The sequence below is a fragment of the Chelonoidis abingdonii genome, chromosome 3, assembly GCF_003597395.2.
Source record: "Chelonoidis abingdonii isolate Lonesome George chromosome 3, CheloAbing_2.0, whole genome shotgun sequence".
Taxonomy (NCBI): Eukaryota; Metazoa; Chordata; order Testudines; family Testudinidae; genus Chelonoidis; species Chelonoidis abingdonii.
In genome coordinates, this window is record NC_133771.1 from 2,343,708 (window position 1) to 2,359,694 (window position 15,987).

A 15,987-nucleotide genomic window follows, 5' to 3' on the forward strand; every position below is an offset into this window, starting at 1 on the left:
ACCTCGTTATCTCTAGCTTGCTTGCTAGCATATATATACCTGCCCCTGGAAATTTCCACTACATGCATCTGACGAAGTGGGTATTCACCCACGAAAGCTCATGCTCCAAAACGTCTGTTATGTCTATAAGGTGCCACAGGATTCTCTGCTGCTTCTTTCATGGTGTAGTGGCAGCTGCACCATCTTTTCAGTTGTGGAGTGTATACTCCTTCCACTGACTAGTTTAATGACTCCCATTTTCACGTTCACCTCACAGGGGGCAGTGCCTGCACTTGCCAACAGGACTGTGCCTGGCCCTATGTAGCATGATACACAAAGACCACTGGTTCTCCCGTGCACCTGTGCAGCCATATTTGAGCCTTCAAAGAGACTAAATCTATGAAACCCAAACAATGGGACAATGGGGATTGAGTCAAACACACATAAAAAATGGTGACTTACTCGTTGTGTAACAGTTGTTCTTTGAGATGTGGGTGCAGATGTGTATTCTGCTCAGGTCTGTACTATCTTGTGCACTGTGAGCTGAAGACTTTTTGCTACCCATTGAGACAGTGCACATACCTTATACCTCCTCAGGGCCCTTCCTGAGACTATATTCAGGTGGTTCCACCCTGACCACACTCAGTAGTGCTCGAGTCTCTGGGCAGGAATCAATGCAGACTTGTCTCTGATCAGGATAAGATGAAGGTGATTGAACAGGTGGATGATATAGTCAATGGATGGCAATGGACCTGTCTGTGAGAGAACCCTTGGACCAGCCAACCATCAAGGTAAGGGAAGACATGTCTCCTGTTCCTCCTTGAGAAGGTCACCACGCATTTGGTGATGACAGGCCAAAGGGGAGTACCATGTACTGATGATGACAAGTCTGAGGAATTTCCTGAGGCTGGGTAACACAGCTATACTGAAATGTGTCCAGAAGATCAAGGACAGCCAACCAACCACTGCCATCTCAAGAACGGAGGATTGACGCTAGGGTAACCAGGCGCAATCTCACTTGCCTGATGAACTTGTTGAGAGCCCAGAGGTCCAGAACAGTCTCAGTTACACTCTTGTGTGTGGGGATCAGGAAAAAGAGTGGGGGCACTTACTCTGTGCCACAGGGCATGGAGAGCCTGACCCTCCTGAAGGAGCACAGACTCATGAGATGGGTCCCTGAAAAGGGACAGAGAAGGAGGGTAGGGAGGAGGGGTGGAAATGAGTGGGACTGAATATCCCAGGCCTATAGTACTTAGGACTCACTTGTCTAAAAATATTTGTTCCCATGGGCTGAGGAAGTGGGATAATCTGTCTCCACACTGAGCAGGGATTGTAGATCATTGTTGGTTGCTATGCTGTCCTCGAAAAACAAGTCTTAAGAGTTGTGTTCCTACTGAAAGCTGAGAGCATGGTAGGTAAGTGGTAATGTTAGCTGACCTTTTCTGAAGCCTCTCCCTCTTCCAAGAAATGTAGTATCATCTGGGAGGACAGAACGTCTGTCCATGAAAATAATCTGAATATTTCTGCATGGACTTGTACTAACGCTTATTGGAGGCTGGAAGATAAACCCCCGGGAGCGGAGAGTCACTCATGAATCTTTAAAAGAGAAACATCTCATCTGTCTTGTCAGAAAATACAAACTGTCCCTCAAAAGACAGAATTTCAGTGGTTTGCTGGATATCTGGTGCTATCTCGGAATTAAATAACCAAGATGCCCTCTTCCTGATGATGGCAGTGCTCATTGCTCTGGAAGAATCACACATTATGTTGAGAGTAGATTGTAGCAAGGCCTTTGCCCAAGCAAGTGCTTTGTCAAGAAAGCTTTGAACTTCTCTCTGGAGTTGTCTGGCAATTTGTCCATGAATTTAGATATCACCACCCTCTAAAAGAGCTTGCTGGTCATTAGTCTCACCTTAAATCTTCCTTGTGGTGTCCGCTAATTAGCTGCTGTGACAATTAATGAGTTTGGTTTTGGTGTGAATAGACACACTCCTGCTTCCGGGAAGGGACATGATATTGTTTTCCTGTTTGCTTGGCTATTGGGGCTAGTGATGCTGACATGTGCCACAAAGATTTGCCTGTCGATAAGAGGGCCTATGTGAGGACCTGGGGACTAGAACTCAGGCCTGCAGAACCTGGGGTGGCTGATAGTCCCAGCGTGCTGGGAAGCCATCCAGAGGCACAATCAGGAAACACTGTGGAGACTAGAGGCCGCAGGAAATACTGCTCACGAGACCCAGAGTGACATTCCTCGTGGCCCTCTGATTGGCCAAGTGCCCCAATTTAATCCCAGGGGTTGCCCCAGGAAGGTGTCTGGGTAAGTACACAGATTTTGCCCTGCTACAACACCAGACTTTGCCTTGTTTCCTATCTCTGGTCTCTGATGCCAGCCTGACTCCTTATTCTAGCCCAGTGCTACCTCTGGTCTCTGGTCTCCAGTCTCTGATCCCAGCCAGACCCCGATCCCGACTCCTGCCTCTGGGTTCTAACCCGGTACTGCCCGATCTCTGGTCTCTGACCCCGGCCTGACTCTGACTCCGACCCCGACTCCTGCCTCTCGGTTCTAACCCGATACTGCCTCGATCTCTGGTCTCTGACCCCGACCCCTGCCTCTTGGTTCTAACCTGGTACTGCCCCGATCTCTGGTCTCTGACCCCAGCCTGACACTGACCCCGACCCCGACTCCTGCCTCTCGGTTCTAACCCGGTACTGCCTCGATCTCTGGTCTCTGACCCCAGCCTAACACTGACCCCGACCCCAACTCCTGCCTCTCGGTTCTAACCCGGTACTGCCTCGATCTCTGGTCTCTGACCCCGGCCTAACACTGACCCCGACCCCAACTCCTGCCTCTCGGTTCTAACCTGGTACTGCCCCGATCTCTGGTCTCTGACCCCGGCCTGACTGTGATGGAGGAGGGGTTGTCTGCAGGGGGGATGGGAGAGCAGGGGATGTCTTTAGGTGAGAGACAGGATTTAAGCCTGTAACCTGAGCCAGGTAAGGGGGGAGGGAGGCAGCACCCGGGAGCCCGGGAAGCGGGACAAAAGGAAGGGGCCGGAAGAAGGGAAGGAAGTTTAGTTTCGGTTTTGGGCTGGGTGGTTGGAATTCAGGGGGCTAAGCTTCCAGGACCCCAGAGGGGTTTGATTGAGGGGTCCTGGCTGAGCCTACAAGCTCGGCTGTAACCTGCATTCCTGTTGTCCAATAAACCTTCTGTTTTACTGGCTGGCTGAGAGTCACTGTGGGTCCCAGGAAGAGGGGTGCAGGGCTGGACTCCCTGTCGGTTCTAACCCGGTACTGCCCTGATCTCTGGTCTCTGACCCCGGCCTGATTCTGACCTCAACTCCTGCCTCTCGGTTCTAACCCGGTACTGCCCCGATCTCTGGTCTCTGACCCTGACCTGACTCTGACCCCGACCCCGACTCGTGCCTCTCAGTTCTAATCCGGTACTGCCCTGATCTCTGGTCTCTGACCCCGACCCCCATCCCTGCCTCTCGGTTCTAACCCAGTACTGCCCGATCTCTGGTCTCTGATCCCGGCCTGACTCTGATCCCAACTCTTGCCTCTTGGTTCTAACCCGGTACTGCCACGATCTCTGGTCTCTGACCCCGGCCTGACTCTGATCCCGACTCTTGCCTCTCGGTTCTAACCCGGTACTGCCACGATCTCTGGTCTCTGACCCCGGCCTGACTCTGATCCCAACTCTTGCCTCTTGGTTCTAACCCGGTACTGCCACGATCTCTGGTCTCTGACCCCGGCCTGACTCTGATCCCGACTCTTGCCTCTCGGTTCTAACCCGGTACTGCCACGATCTCTGGTCTCTGACCCCGGCCTGACTCTGATCCCGACTCTTGCCTCTCGGTTCTAACCCGGTACTGCCACGATCTCTGGTCTCTGACCCCGGCCTGACTCTGATCCCGACTCTTGCCTCTCGGTTCTAACCCGGTACTGCCACGATCTCTGGTCTCTGACCCCGGCCTGACTCTGATCTCGACTCTTGCCTCTCGGTTCTAACCCGGTACTGCCCCGATCTCTGGTCTTTGACCCCAGCCTGAGACTGACCCCGACCCCGACTGCTGCCTCTGGGTTCTAACCCGGTACTGCCTCGATCTCTGGTCTCTGACCCCGGCCTGACTCTAACCCCGACTCCTGCCTCTCGGTTCTAACCTGGTACTGCCCCGATCTCTGGTCTCTGATCCCGGCCTGACTCTGATCCCGACTCCTGCCTCTTGGTTCTAACCCGGTGCTGCCTGATTTCTGCTCTCTGACCCTGGCCTGACTCTGACCCCGACTCCTGCCTCTCGGTTCTAACCTGGTACTGCCCCGATCCCTGCTCTCTGACTCCGGCCTGACTCTGATCCCGACTCCTGCCTCTCGGTTCTAACCCGGTACTGCCATGATCTTTGGTCTCTGACCCCGACCCCTGCCTCTCGGTTCTAACCTGGTACTGCCCCGATCTCTGGTCTCTGACCCCGACTCCTGCCTCTCGGTTCTAACCTGATACTGCCCCAATCTCTGGTCTCTGACCCCGGCCTGACTCTGACACTGACTCCTGCCTCTTGGTTCTAACCTGATACTGCCACGATCTCTGGTCTCTGAACCCGGCCTGACTCTGACCCCGACTCCTGCCTCTCGGTTCTAACCCGGTGCTGCCCGATCTCTGGTCTCTGACCCTGGCCTGACTCTGACCCCGACTCTTGCCTCTCGGTTCTAACCCGGTACTGCCCCAATCTCTGGTCTCTGACCCCGGCCTGACTCTGACCCTGACTCCTGCCTCTCGGTTCTAACCCGGTACTGCCCTGATCTCTGGTCTCTGACCCCAGCCTGACTCTGACCCTGACTCTTGCCTCTCGGTTCTAACCTGGTACCGCCCCGATCTCTGATCTCTGACCCCGGCCTGACACTGACCCCGACTCCTGAGTTTCTGTAGAGACCAGACTTGACAGCAGTCCCACGGATGGTTCTGGAGTCACTGGCATGGTGCTGGGATTCTCCCATCCTGATACTGGGCAGACACGGGTCTATCCTGGGTACCAGTCTTGCCAACAACAAGGTCCTGCTCTCGATGAAGAGGAGAATAAATCCCTCCTTGATTTCTGGCACTCCAGTCCATTTTATGAGTCCTCTCACACAGGATCTGTGGAATGATCTCAGACCTCTTTCCTGCCTCCGTGACTCATTAGAGTCCTGGGGTCTGTCCCCAACTCCCACAGAGGTGGAGGATACCAGTTAACTGAGTGGTTGGAACAGGGTCCTCGTGCCAAGGCAGGTCCCACAGCCTGTTCCAACAAATGCTGCTTTAGATGAAGATCTCTTGCAATCTGCATCCTTTTCATAACAGAACAATAGATACTTCAGTAGTCCTTGATGTGGTTCTTGCCGAGGCACAACAAGGAGCATGTGTGTGGGTCGCTGGTAGGGACAGGCAAACCCCGAAGCCTGGGGAATGCTCCAGAACGATACAAACTAACTGTACCTCTAAATATACTAATAAACTAACTAATCTAACAAGCTATGGTGCTAACTGCCAGAAACTATTTACACTATGAAATACCGAATCACAAAGTGTGACATAGCAGGGAAATCACGAGGAGATTCCAACACGGGGAGCTCCAACTCAAGCTACAGGTGGTCAGAAGGAAATGAGGGGGTTTACGGAAGTGTCACCTTGATACAGCCTTGAGAGGACCAAGAGGAGGCACAGAACATGCATGCTGCCCTGACGGGTACTACAGCAGCAAAAAGTCTCCAGTTTGCAGTGCACAAGATGCCAGCACAGTGGAGTAGAATAAGGTCTGCACCCACTCCAAGCAAGAAGATCCACTCTGAAGGAAAACCTGAAACAGTTCTATGGAGATCCAAGAGGAAGAACACTTGATGTTAATTACTGAAGATCTACACCTAACCATGGGAGGTGCCAAGAGACCTCAACACTCATGGAAGTCACTGGAGTGGGACAGTTGTAACTGAGAACAGATTCTGTTCCAATAAATACACTTCTCATTACATCTCTCAGTGACAGAAAGGAAGTGCATAATGATGGAGGATGTAGAGTCACAGAGTTTAGAGTCACAGAGTTTAAGGCCAGAAGGGGCCACCAGATCATCTAGTCGGCCTTCCTGCATATCCCAGCCCACCGACACCACCCGCACATGAAACCCAACAACCAAAATGACACCAAAGTATTAGAGCCCACAGGAGACTAGACTATTGTGTATCTCCAGGAGAGACTAGAAGGGACCAAAGAGCATCAAATGCCAGATACCTCTGCAATGGCAGGGAAATTACTGAGCTATAGCTAGATAATACTGACAAGAGACCTGCACTCACATGCTGCAGAGGAAAGCAAGAAACCCCAAAGTTACTGTCAATCTCATCTGGAGGAAAATTCCTTCCCAACCCCACATATAGCAATCAGTTAGACCCTGAGCCTGTGAGCACCTGAGAGGGAGAATGCTCCGTGCCACCTCAGCCTTTCCCCCCGATCCAATGTTCCAATTTCAGCCGTAATGCTTCAGAGAAAGAGCAAAATCCCCCCCCAGAATACATGGGGGGTATTCCTTCCTGACCCCTGCAGATGGCCAGCGGAAGCATGAGGTTTTAGGAACATAGGACATAAACTGGAACTGAGCAACAAGGCTCACTTTATTTAACTCCAGTTAAGCTGAAGTGAATTTATGGGCCAGGCTAGTATTTATGTTGAGAAGAAGGTGGACAGAAGGGCAAGTTCCTTCTCATTTGGGGGAGGGGGTCATATCTCTGTATGTAGCATTTCTAGTAAAATAATGTAAACAGATAATAGTTATTACAGGCAGTTATATTTCCCTTGATCCATATTTTAAAATATATTAATAGAGTTTTGAAAGAGAAAAAAACACCTGTAATAGAAAGCACAACTTGAAAAGCTTGAGTAGTGTAAGTTGGTTCTGACCAAAGGGGATCTTTAATAGAGAAGTCAAAGAAACTGGCATTTTCTTCACTGTTTCAACTACAGCCAATTGATAAATATCACTTTGAGAAGTCAGAAGTGCTTCTACCAATGGCCTTTTCCATGGTGCCCAACACAACAACTGAAATATGTACTATGACGACGGCAGAAATCACTGATTGAAACTAAACAAGATTTTTAAAAATCACAAAGGTGACTTGGTACTCCAAGCAATTTCTGAGTCTGGCTGCTATGCTTGTCTCTTGCTTCTCAAGCTAAGTGGGGCTGGGAAAGTTAGACAGCAGCCTGCTTAGTCCCTAGGATAAGGAGAATATGTTACCGTATGTTGCTTTTGAATGACCTAGCTGGTCATCACTCTAAGTGGTACCCAGTATTTCCTGGCCAGTGAAGATTGTGAGAAGCCCACGCTTTATACTCAGATCTATTGACTGTCTCCTGACTATCGGCAGAAGCAATTCTTCCTTTCCTTTTCTATACTCCTCAGGGCACTGTTTTCTGAATGCAGACGAAGATGCTGTAGGCCAAGCTAGGTACTGTAACTCACACCTGTGACTCACAAAAACATACCAGACTTTATGCCTGCAACTAAAGCTGGCAGGAAATCCAGGCCTGGAGGAAGTTTAAATTCTCTCAGTTTAACTCCTAACTAACATGTTAAATCCCATTGAATCTCATCAGCTGCGTATAACTCGTGCTTTTCCTAATTTACAGTTTACATTATTTCAGATATTTTCAAGGGATTGGTCTTCTTTAGTTTCTACATATAATCAAATACAAGATTGTAATTAATTTTATCTTCAATCCCCCATGCATTATAAATGCCTTACACGACAAGACTGAAATAACTGTCAACAGCACAAACCTTGCTTTGTTTGTATTTGTCAAACACTATACAGATTTCAAAAGAGACCAGGAGATCAGAAGTACTGAATCCCTGATACAAGTCACTGTGGGCCAGGGTCTGATCTCCGGTACATTAGTGTAAATCTGCAGTACTATTAAAAGCAAGAAATAAATTACTGCAGAGATCTGTCTTGGGCTGAGAGTTTATTTACCAGGTTTCAGCCTGAGGGGAACAGAACTGTGCATCTCTGAACATGGCGATTTACTGAAGAAACACAAGGTCCCTTAAGAGAAGGTTACTCACCTTGTGCAGTAACTGAGGTTCTTCGAGATGTGTCCCTGTGGGTGCTCCACTCCAGGTGTTTGTGTGCCCCAGCACCTCTAGTCAAAGAATTTCGACAGCAGTACCCCTTTGGCTTTGCAGCCAACCCCTCTCCTCACCCCCTAGTTCCTTCTCTACCACAGAGGACCTTACTAGAACTCCGAAGTAGAGGGAGGAGGGTGGGTAGTGGAGCAGCCACAAACGGTGCACATCTCTAAGAAGCTCAGTTACAGTGCAATATGAGTAACCTTCTTCTTCAAGTGCTGTCCCTATAGGTGCTCCACTTCAAGTGACTGTAGAACAGTGACCCTCAGTGGAAAGGAAGAGCTTCGGAGTTGGGTCTGTGACCGATAATAAGACCATGTGTCCTAATAAAGTGTCATAGGTTGAGTCCTGCTCAATTGCGTAGTGTTGAATGAATGTTGCAGTAGATCCTCACATTTACAAACACCTCAGGAATGGAGGTTGTTCATAACTCTGAAATGTTTGTAACTCTGAACAAAATGTTATGGTTGTTCTTTCAAAAGTTTGCAGCTGAACATTGCCTTAATACAGCTTTGAAACTTTACTATGCAGAAGAAAAATGCTGCTTTCCCTTAATATTTTTAGTGGTTTACATTTAACACAGTACTATACAGTATTTGCGTTTTTTTTGGTCTCAGCTGCTGCCTGATTGTGAACTTCCAGTTCCAAACGAGGTGTGTGGTTGACGGGTAAGTTCGTAACTCTAGTGTTCATAACTCTGAGCTTCTACTGTATGGGCTTATGCCCAGCTGGCTGCTTTCCATGTCTCTAACAGGTACACTATTAAGGAAGGCTACCAATGTGGATAGCGAACTGGTAAAATGTGTTCTAACCCTTGTTGGGGGTTGTAGTTCATGTTGGCGGTAGCAGAGATAAATGCACCCTGAAATCAATTTGGAGAGTCTCCTCTTAGATATAGCATCTCTTTTAGATCTCTCTGTAGTAGAGAGAAACAGCTTTGGTGCCTTCCTAAATGGTTTAGTCCGTTCAAGATAAAATCCTAGTGCCCTTCTGACATTCAGAGTATGGAATGCCACTTCTAAGGTTTAGGGAAGAATGAGGGAAGATGAACTTTAGGTAGAAATTTAGGATGTGGTCTTAGAATGACCTTGTTCTTGAAAAAGGTTGTGTAGGGGGGCATGCCATAAGGGTGACAACGAAGGCTACTTTCATTGAAAGGTGTAATAGAGAACATGTAGCCAAGGGTTTGAACAGAGGTCCAGTAAGGGAATGAAGTACTAAATTAAGATCCCATGGAGGCATTGGGACTCTGAGTTTGGGATAGAGTTTCCAGACACCTTGTAGGGATCATTTTGTAATTGGATGCGTAAAGACTGAGAACCCATTCACTTTATCGTGAAAGGTTGTGATCGCTGCAAGGTGTACTCATTGGTTTGGCCAGTGTACATGGCAGAGGGGCATTGCTGTTGTTTTTGTGGATACAGACTAACACGGCTACCCCCTGATACATTTTCCAACCAGTTTTGCACCCAGCTTATAGTAGCTCCATCTAGGTTGCACTTCCCTAGTTTGTTTATGAGAATGTCATGTGAGACAGTATCAAAAGCTCTACTAAAGTCAAGATATGCCATGTCCACCGCTTCCCCACTATCCACAAGGCTTGTTACCCTGTCAAAGAAAGCGATCAGGTTGGTTTGACATGATTTGTTCTTGACTAATCCATGTTGATTGTTACTTATCATATTATTATCTTCTCGATGTTTGCAAATTGATTGCTTCACTATTTGCTCCATTATCTACTGTGTCTGCCAAGTCTAATGATACTTGGAGAGCTGTTTGTGCCAGGAGGTGGCCTTCAGTGATGACTGACCTAAATTGCTCCTACTAGTCTTCCGGTATAAAGTCAATAAATTCAGACAGTTTAGAATAATTGGTGTGGTTGTATTTTGCCATCAAGGTCTCATAGTTGGCGATTATCGGCAACTGATGACTGGGAGAAGTTTTGTGATTCTGAGTCTGAGTCCGCGCTGAGGGATTTCTCCATAAGGATAAGTTTGAATTTATGGTCCCTCACTTTCCTGGCACAAGCCTTAAGGTTGTGGCAATGGAAGCACTTCTGGGGTATGTGCATTTCCCCCAAGCAGCGGATACATTGGGAATGTCCATCTGAAACAGGGATTGCCTCTTGGCAGGAGAGGCAACATTTAAAACCCAGGGACTTCCGGGCATTCTCAGGTGAAGTTATCCCAGAAAGGGATGAATGAAACATAACATAACATAATACATTTTTATTTATTTTTTTAAATGGGAAGAAAGAAAAGGGGTAGAGTAGTTAGTTATAACTTGTTTTCCTATCTTCTACTACACAATTAATCCTAAATCTAGATCTGAGGGGAGAGTGCATGTGGGGTCCACCGGACACTGCTGTCTAAATTCTCTGACTAGAGGTGCAAGGGCGCACAATCACCTGATGTGATGCACCCACAGGGCCATCACTTGAAGAAGAACTATAACAGCACTAGTGATTGCTGCTGTAATACATGCAGGACATATTAACTCCAAAGCTGCCGCTGCAACCAAGACACAAGATTTGGACTGGGGAATGTACTGTTCAGAAGTAACTAGGGAATCTGTCAGGAAAATATAAAACCTGCGTTCAGATGTGAATGCAGAATCCTTTCCCTATTCCTAAAAGCACAAGGCCCTTTAACAAATAGCTGAAATGCTGAACAATGACGTTCTTTACAAGCAAAGCCCTGAGAATCCTGGGATGGGTCTTTCTCAACAAGTTTGTAAGTTTGTTGTGGCCCAATTATTCTGTTCACTGAAACCCACTATCTTTACTATTGTGCAAAAGGCATGCGGGCAAAATCACCACTTTTTGCACAGCTGTTTAATTCCTGTGTTTAAGTTGAGCCAAATGTATATTTTAATTTTATATTCATGCCTAGAGTTCCCTAATGGAAATTCATTTTAAGTGCACTCCAAATTGCTGTTATAAATACTACAGAATCATTAAGTAACAGTTTGTGTGAACTCATTCAAAAATATATCTTAACTTCTAAGTTCATGTCTTTAAAGAGCTGCTGTAGTAAAAAAAAATGACATTAAAAGTGGCATCTCTGCTCCCTGGCAAGTGTTCTGAATCACATATGCTTACTTTACAAGCAAAGAAAAGTTATTATGGTTAGCCTTGTAGAAGTCAATACAGCTATGAATGAGTGAACTGGTTTCTAGCACCCTAGACTCATCAACAACAGTGTCAGCCAGGTTCTGTATGTAGAACAGAATTCTCATTACTGGTGACTTCTCATTGAGGGAGAATTAAATTGCAACCTTGCAATCTAATTTTTCTATTTAGTTTCTGGATGAGAACTATAGTTTAAAGATAAATCTTCAACACGTGGCTTTAAGATAACTATTACTGGTCACATTGATCTCCAGAGTGTACATGTACATTAAAGTTTAACTCTCTCACCTGAATGAAGTTCCTTCACCAAAGAAGACATTGTATTTGTAATTGAATCAGCTGCAACCAATAAATCATTACGGAGGTTTCTTCGTGTACCTAGAAAAGAAATGGAGGAAAAGAAAACAAAGAGTTATGGCAGATATTAGATTTCAATTTCCCAAGCTACTCACAAAAGAAAGCTCAATCAGTTGTTCCTGACCAATCAAAATGAGTGATTACTTTCCCTCTGTAAGGAATATGAGAGCAGAACTGCAAACACTCACCTTTGCCTGCAGAGCTGCCACTTTGACAAGGTAGCTGTAGTGCAAAAACCCATTAAAACCAATCCTGGTTTAGTAAAGATTTCTGATATAAATGATCTGGAAAAAGAGGTAAATAGTGAGGCGGAAAAATTTGCAGATGGTACAAAACTACTCAAGGTAGTTAAGTCCCAGGCAGCCTGCAAAGAGCTACAAAAGGATCTCTTAAAACTGAGCGAGTGGGCAACAAAATGGCAGATGAAATTCAATGTTGATAAATGAAAAGTAATGCACATTGGAAAACAGAATCCCAACTAGACAAATAAAATGATGGGGTCTAAATTAGCTGTTACCACTCAAGAAAGATCTTGGAGTCACTGTGAATAGTTCTCTGAAAATATCCACTCGATGTGCAGCAGCAGCCAAATAAGCGAATAGAATATTGGGAATCATTAAGAAAGGGATAGATAATAAGACAGAAAATATCATATTGCCTCTATATAAATCCATAGTACGCCCACATCTTGAATACCGTGTGCAGATGTGGTCGCCCCATCTCAAAAAAGAGATACTGGAATTGGAAAAGCTTCAGAAAAGGGCAACAAAAATTATTAGGGATATGGAATGGCTTCCATCTGAGGAGAGATTAACAAGACTGGGACTTTTCAGCTTGGAAAAGAGACAACTAAGGGGGGGGATATGATAGAGATCTATAAAATCATGACTGGTGTGGAGAAAGTAACTAAGGAAGTGTTATTTACTCCTTCTCATAACACAAGAACTAGGGGTCACCAAATGAAATTAATAGGCAGCAGGTTTAAAATAAACAAAAGGAAGTATTTTTTCACACACTGCACAGTCAACTTGCGGAATGTCTTGCCAGAGGATGTTGTGAAGGCCAAGACTATAACAGGATTAAAACAAGAATTAGATAAATTCACGTAGGATAGGTCCATCAATGGCTATTAGCCAGGATGGGCAGGGATGGTGTCCCTAGTCTGTGTTTGCCAGAAGCTGGGAATGGGCAACAGGGGATGGATCACTTGATGATTCCCTGTTCTGTTCATTCCCTCTGGGGCACCTGGCATTGGCCGCTGTCGGAAGACAGGATACTGGGCTAGATGGACCATTGATCTGACCCAGTATGGCCGTTCTTATGTTCTTATATCCTGGAGTGGCTCCCTGCTTGGTGGATTGATTGTCTACTTAGCCAATATGCTGTTATACTATATTTTCCAATTACATGGACAGCACAGGTGGACCACATCAGCATAGTCAAGTGTTTCTTTGCCGAAGACAAGAGTAGCTTGCTTCTCTTTGAAGTGCAGCGATCTGGTGCTTCCATTTGTGTATATGTACACACACCATCCATGAAAATGCTTCCAGTCCCTTGTGCATAGTTCTTCTTTCCAGTGACTGATGGAGTAACTCTCTTTCCTGATGGACAATGCTCCAGTGGATAGAAGGCTCCCTAGTGCTCTAAATTGGCATCTATTGCGATGATTGGCATGCTTGGTTCCAAGATTTGCAAACTTCTTGAAAATCTGTGTCCTGTCCGACTGCAGGAACCTGTTCACCACTGGGTGAACCTGAACCTTTGCCATAGGTTGTGTAAGCACAGTTAGTGGCAATGAGCAAATTATGCTGTGTAAAAACATCTCAAGTGAAACTTGATCCTTCTGATAATGCCTGTACAAGAGATTAGCAATACCAAGAGGGGCAGCAGAGTTTGTATCACGGACACCAGCATTTTGCACTTTTTGGATGGCTCTTCTTGTCTTCTGTTGCCTCTCTGAGGAGCATAGACACAGACTTTTAGGTTTCCTTGAGAGTGTGCCACCCCGAGGCCCCAGCCCACTCCACCCCGTTCTCCAAGACCTGCCCTCTCCGACTCTTCCCACCCTGCTCTGTCCCCCTGAGACTCCTCCCTCACTCTGCCTTCCTCCCCGAGGCCCCACCCTCACTCTGCCTCTTCCTGCCCACACTCTGCCCTCTCCCTGAGGCCCTTGCCTACTGCTCACTGCTCTCCACCAGCATCTAAACAACGGTGGCTGGTGGTTACTGAGCACCCACTATTTTTTTCCCATGGGTGCTCCAACCCCAGAGCACTCACGGAGTCAGCACATACGCTGAGGAAATAAAGATTCTGAGACTGAGAATCTATCCATGCTCCCAGGTGCACAAAGAACTGTGTTGATGATACAGTTGATCTTTTCCCCGTTTATCAGGAACCTGTATACTTCTAGTATTTTGATATTATTAAAAGGCCCTCTCCTGTACCTTGACTCTAAGACCAAGAGATCATATAAGGGGGACTCTTATCTTGTCTGAGGATCACGCTAGCAGGAAATGCTAACAACCATTTCTCAAAAAAGTTTCCCTTCTCTGGTCCTGCAAAACAAGCAGAGATCTTACTCCATTAGCTCTAATAGAGCAGATGTTACAGGTAGAAAAGACCTTGCTTATGCTTTTCTTCTCATTGGTCTGCCATGCTGACTGCTCCCTGGAGCTGCGAGGGGTAAAACGCGGTGGAACCTCAGTGAAGAGCCGAAGGAAAACCTTCCTTCCTATGCACATACATTTGCAAGAACCCAGCAGCAGCACAAGCTAGCAAAAGTAATGTAAAAGTTTGGTGAAAATTTTGAGTTAAATGAAACTTTTTTGGCAATATTCTTGCACTTCAGACAGAGCCTGAGAGTTACTTGATTCTATAGTGGCATCACCGCTAGTGACTCTGAGCTGTTGTATTGTAGATTTTGAATACCTTGTAGGACCCACTGTACTATATTCTACTTTATGCTGCCTGGAAACAAGTCAATCTGCAAAGGGGAAAGGAAACCAGTTGCCAAAGAAAGCAGTTGGGAGCTCCCAACTGTACTCAAACTTGCCGCAGAGGCTAAGAAGAAGCAACTGGACCACCCATGGCAGCAGATGGAGTGCTATGCCTCTGGTATTTGGCACGATACCTCTCTGGGAATGCCTGCTTCTGCTTTTGTTTCTGGAAGTGTTCAGAGGGACGAGGAGCTAATCCCTACTGCGGAATCAGAACGACACATTCTTCTTACAAGTGAATTGCAAAGGCCCAAGGTTTGTAGAGCTGACATCTGCCAAAGTCTCATCTGTGTATTGACTAAGGAGGTTCTGGTCTTCAAGTAACAGAACCTCAGATTTTGTAGGATATCATGGGGAATAAACCCTTTAATCAGTACATTCTCCTCAAAGGTTTAGTATGGTACCAAAGGTATTATGTTTCGAACAAGAGACTTTTTAGCCACTTACTGCTCCTCTGCTGTAACTTCCTTTGCCTTTTTCTTAGCCCCCTCAGGCAGAAGCCAGTCTAGGTGAGGAAGAATATAGTCTTGACAATCTTCATTTGAAAAGCTAACAAACATGACACCATCTTCATAGTGAGGTCTATGTTCACAGACTCCGTCTTGAGGTGACGACTGAATCATACAATTGATGCATTTGACACGGATACTTGGTAGCTACACTGACCACCAAGCAACATGGCACTAGTGTGCATAAAACTACTTGTGCCCTTGTGGTAACAATTGGTACGACTTGTCATCTCCTTTAGGAATAAGTGGTACAGTTTCTCTGGGGAGGGGATGTGTTATTGTCCACTTTTTAATTTTGTCCACTACTTTGTTTTTTTATTTCTCATCTTTTGGTTGGTTTTTACTCTTGTCCTCCCCTCACCACACAGTGTTTTGTAAAAGCGGCAGAGAATCCTGTGGCACCTTATAGACTAACAGATGTTTTGGAGCATGAGCTTTCGTGGGTGAATACCCACTTCATCGGATGCATGTAGTGGAAATTTCCAGGGGCAGGTGTATATATGCTAGCAAGCAAGCAAGAGATAACGAGGTTAGTTCATTCAGAGAGGATGAGGCCCTGTTCTAGCAGCTGAGGTGTGAAAACCAAGAGAGGAGAAACTGCTTCTGTAGTTGGCAAGCCATTCACAGTCTGTGTTCAATCCTGAGCTGATGGTGTCAAATTTGCAGATGAACTGGAGCTCAGCAGTTTCTCTTTGAAGTCCGGTCCTGAAGTTTTTTTGCTGCAGGATGGCCACCTTAAGGTCTGCTATAGTGTGGCCAGGGAGGTTGAAGTGCTCTCCTACAGGTTTTTGTATATTGCCATTCCTAATGTCTGATTTGTGTCCATTTATCCTTTTCCGTAGAGACTGTCCAGTTTGGCCAAT

At 46.4% G+C, this 15,987-nt stretch overlaps 1 protein-coding gene across 10 annotated transcripts in view; it reads right to left on the minus strand.

Moving 5' to 3' along the window:
* The window catches only part of DTNB (dystrobrevin beta), a 409,923-nt gene that overhangs the window by 21,510 nt on the left and 372,426 nt on the right, over positions 1 to 15,987 (minus strand). For all 10 annotated transcript variants that reach the window (XM_032762373.2, XM_032762370.2, XM_075063546.1 and 7 more), the window contains one exon: positions 11,551 to 11,640. In XM_032762373.2, the coding sequence (XP_032618264.1) occupies positions 11,551 to 11,640 (90 nt within the window). The remainder of the gene's footprint in view (positions 1 to 11,550; positions 11,641 to 15,987) is intronic.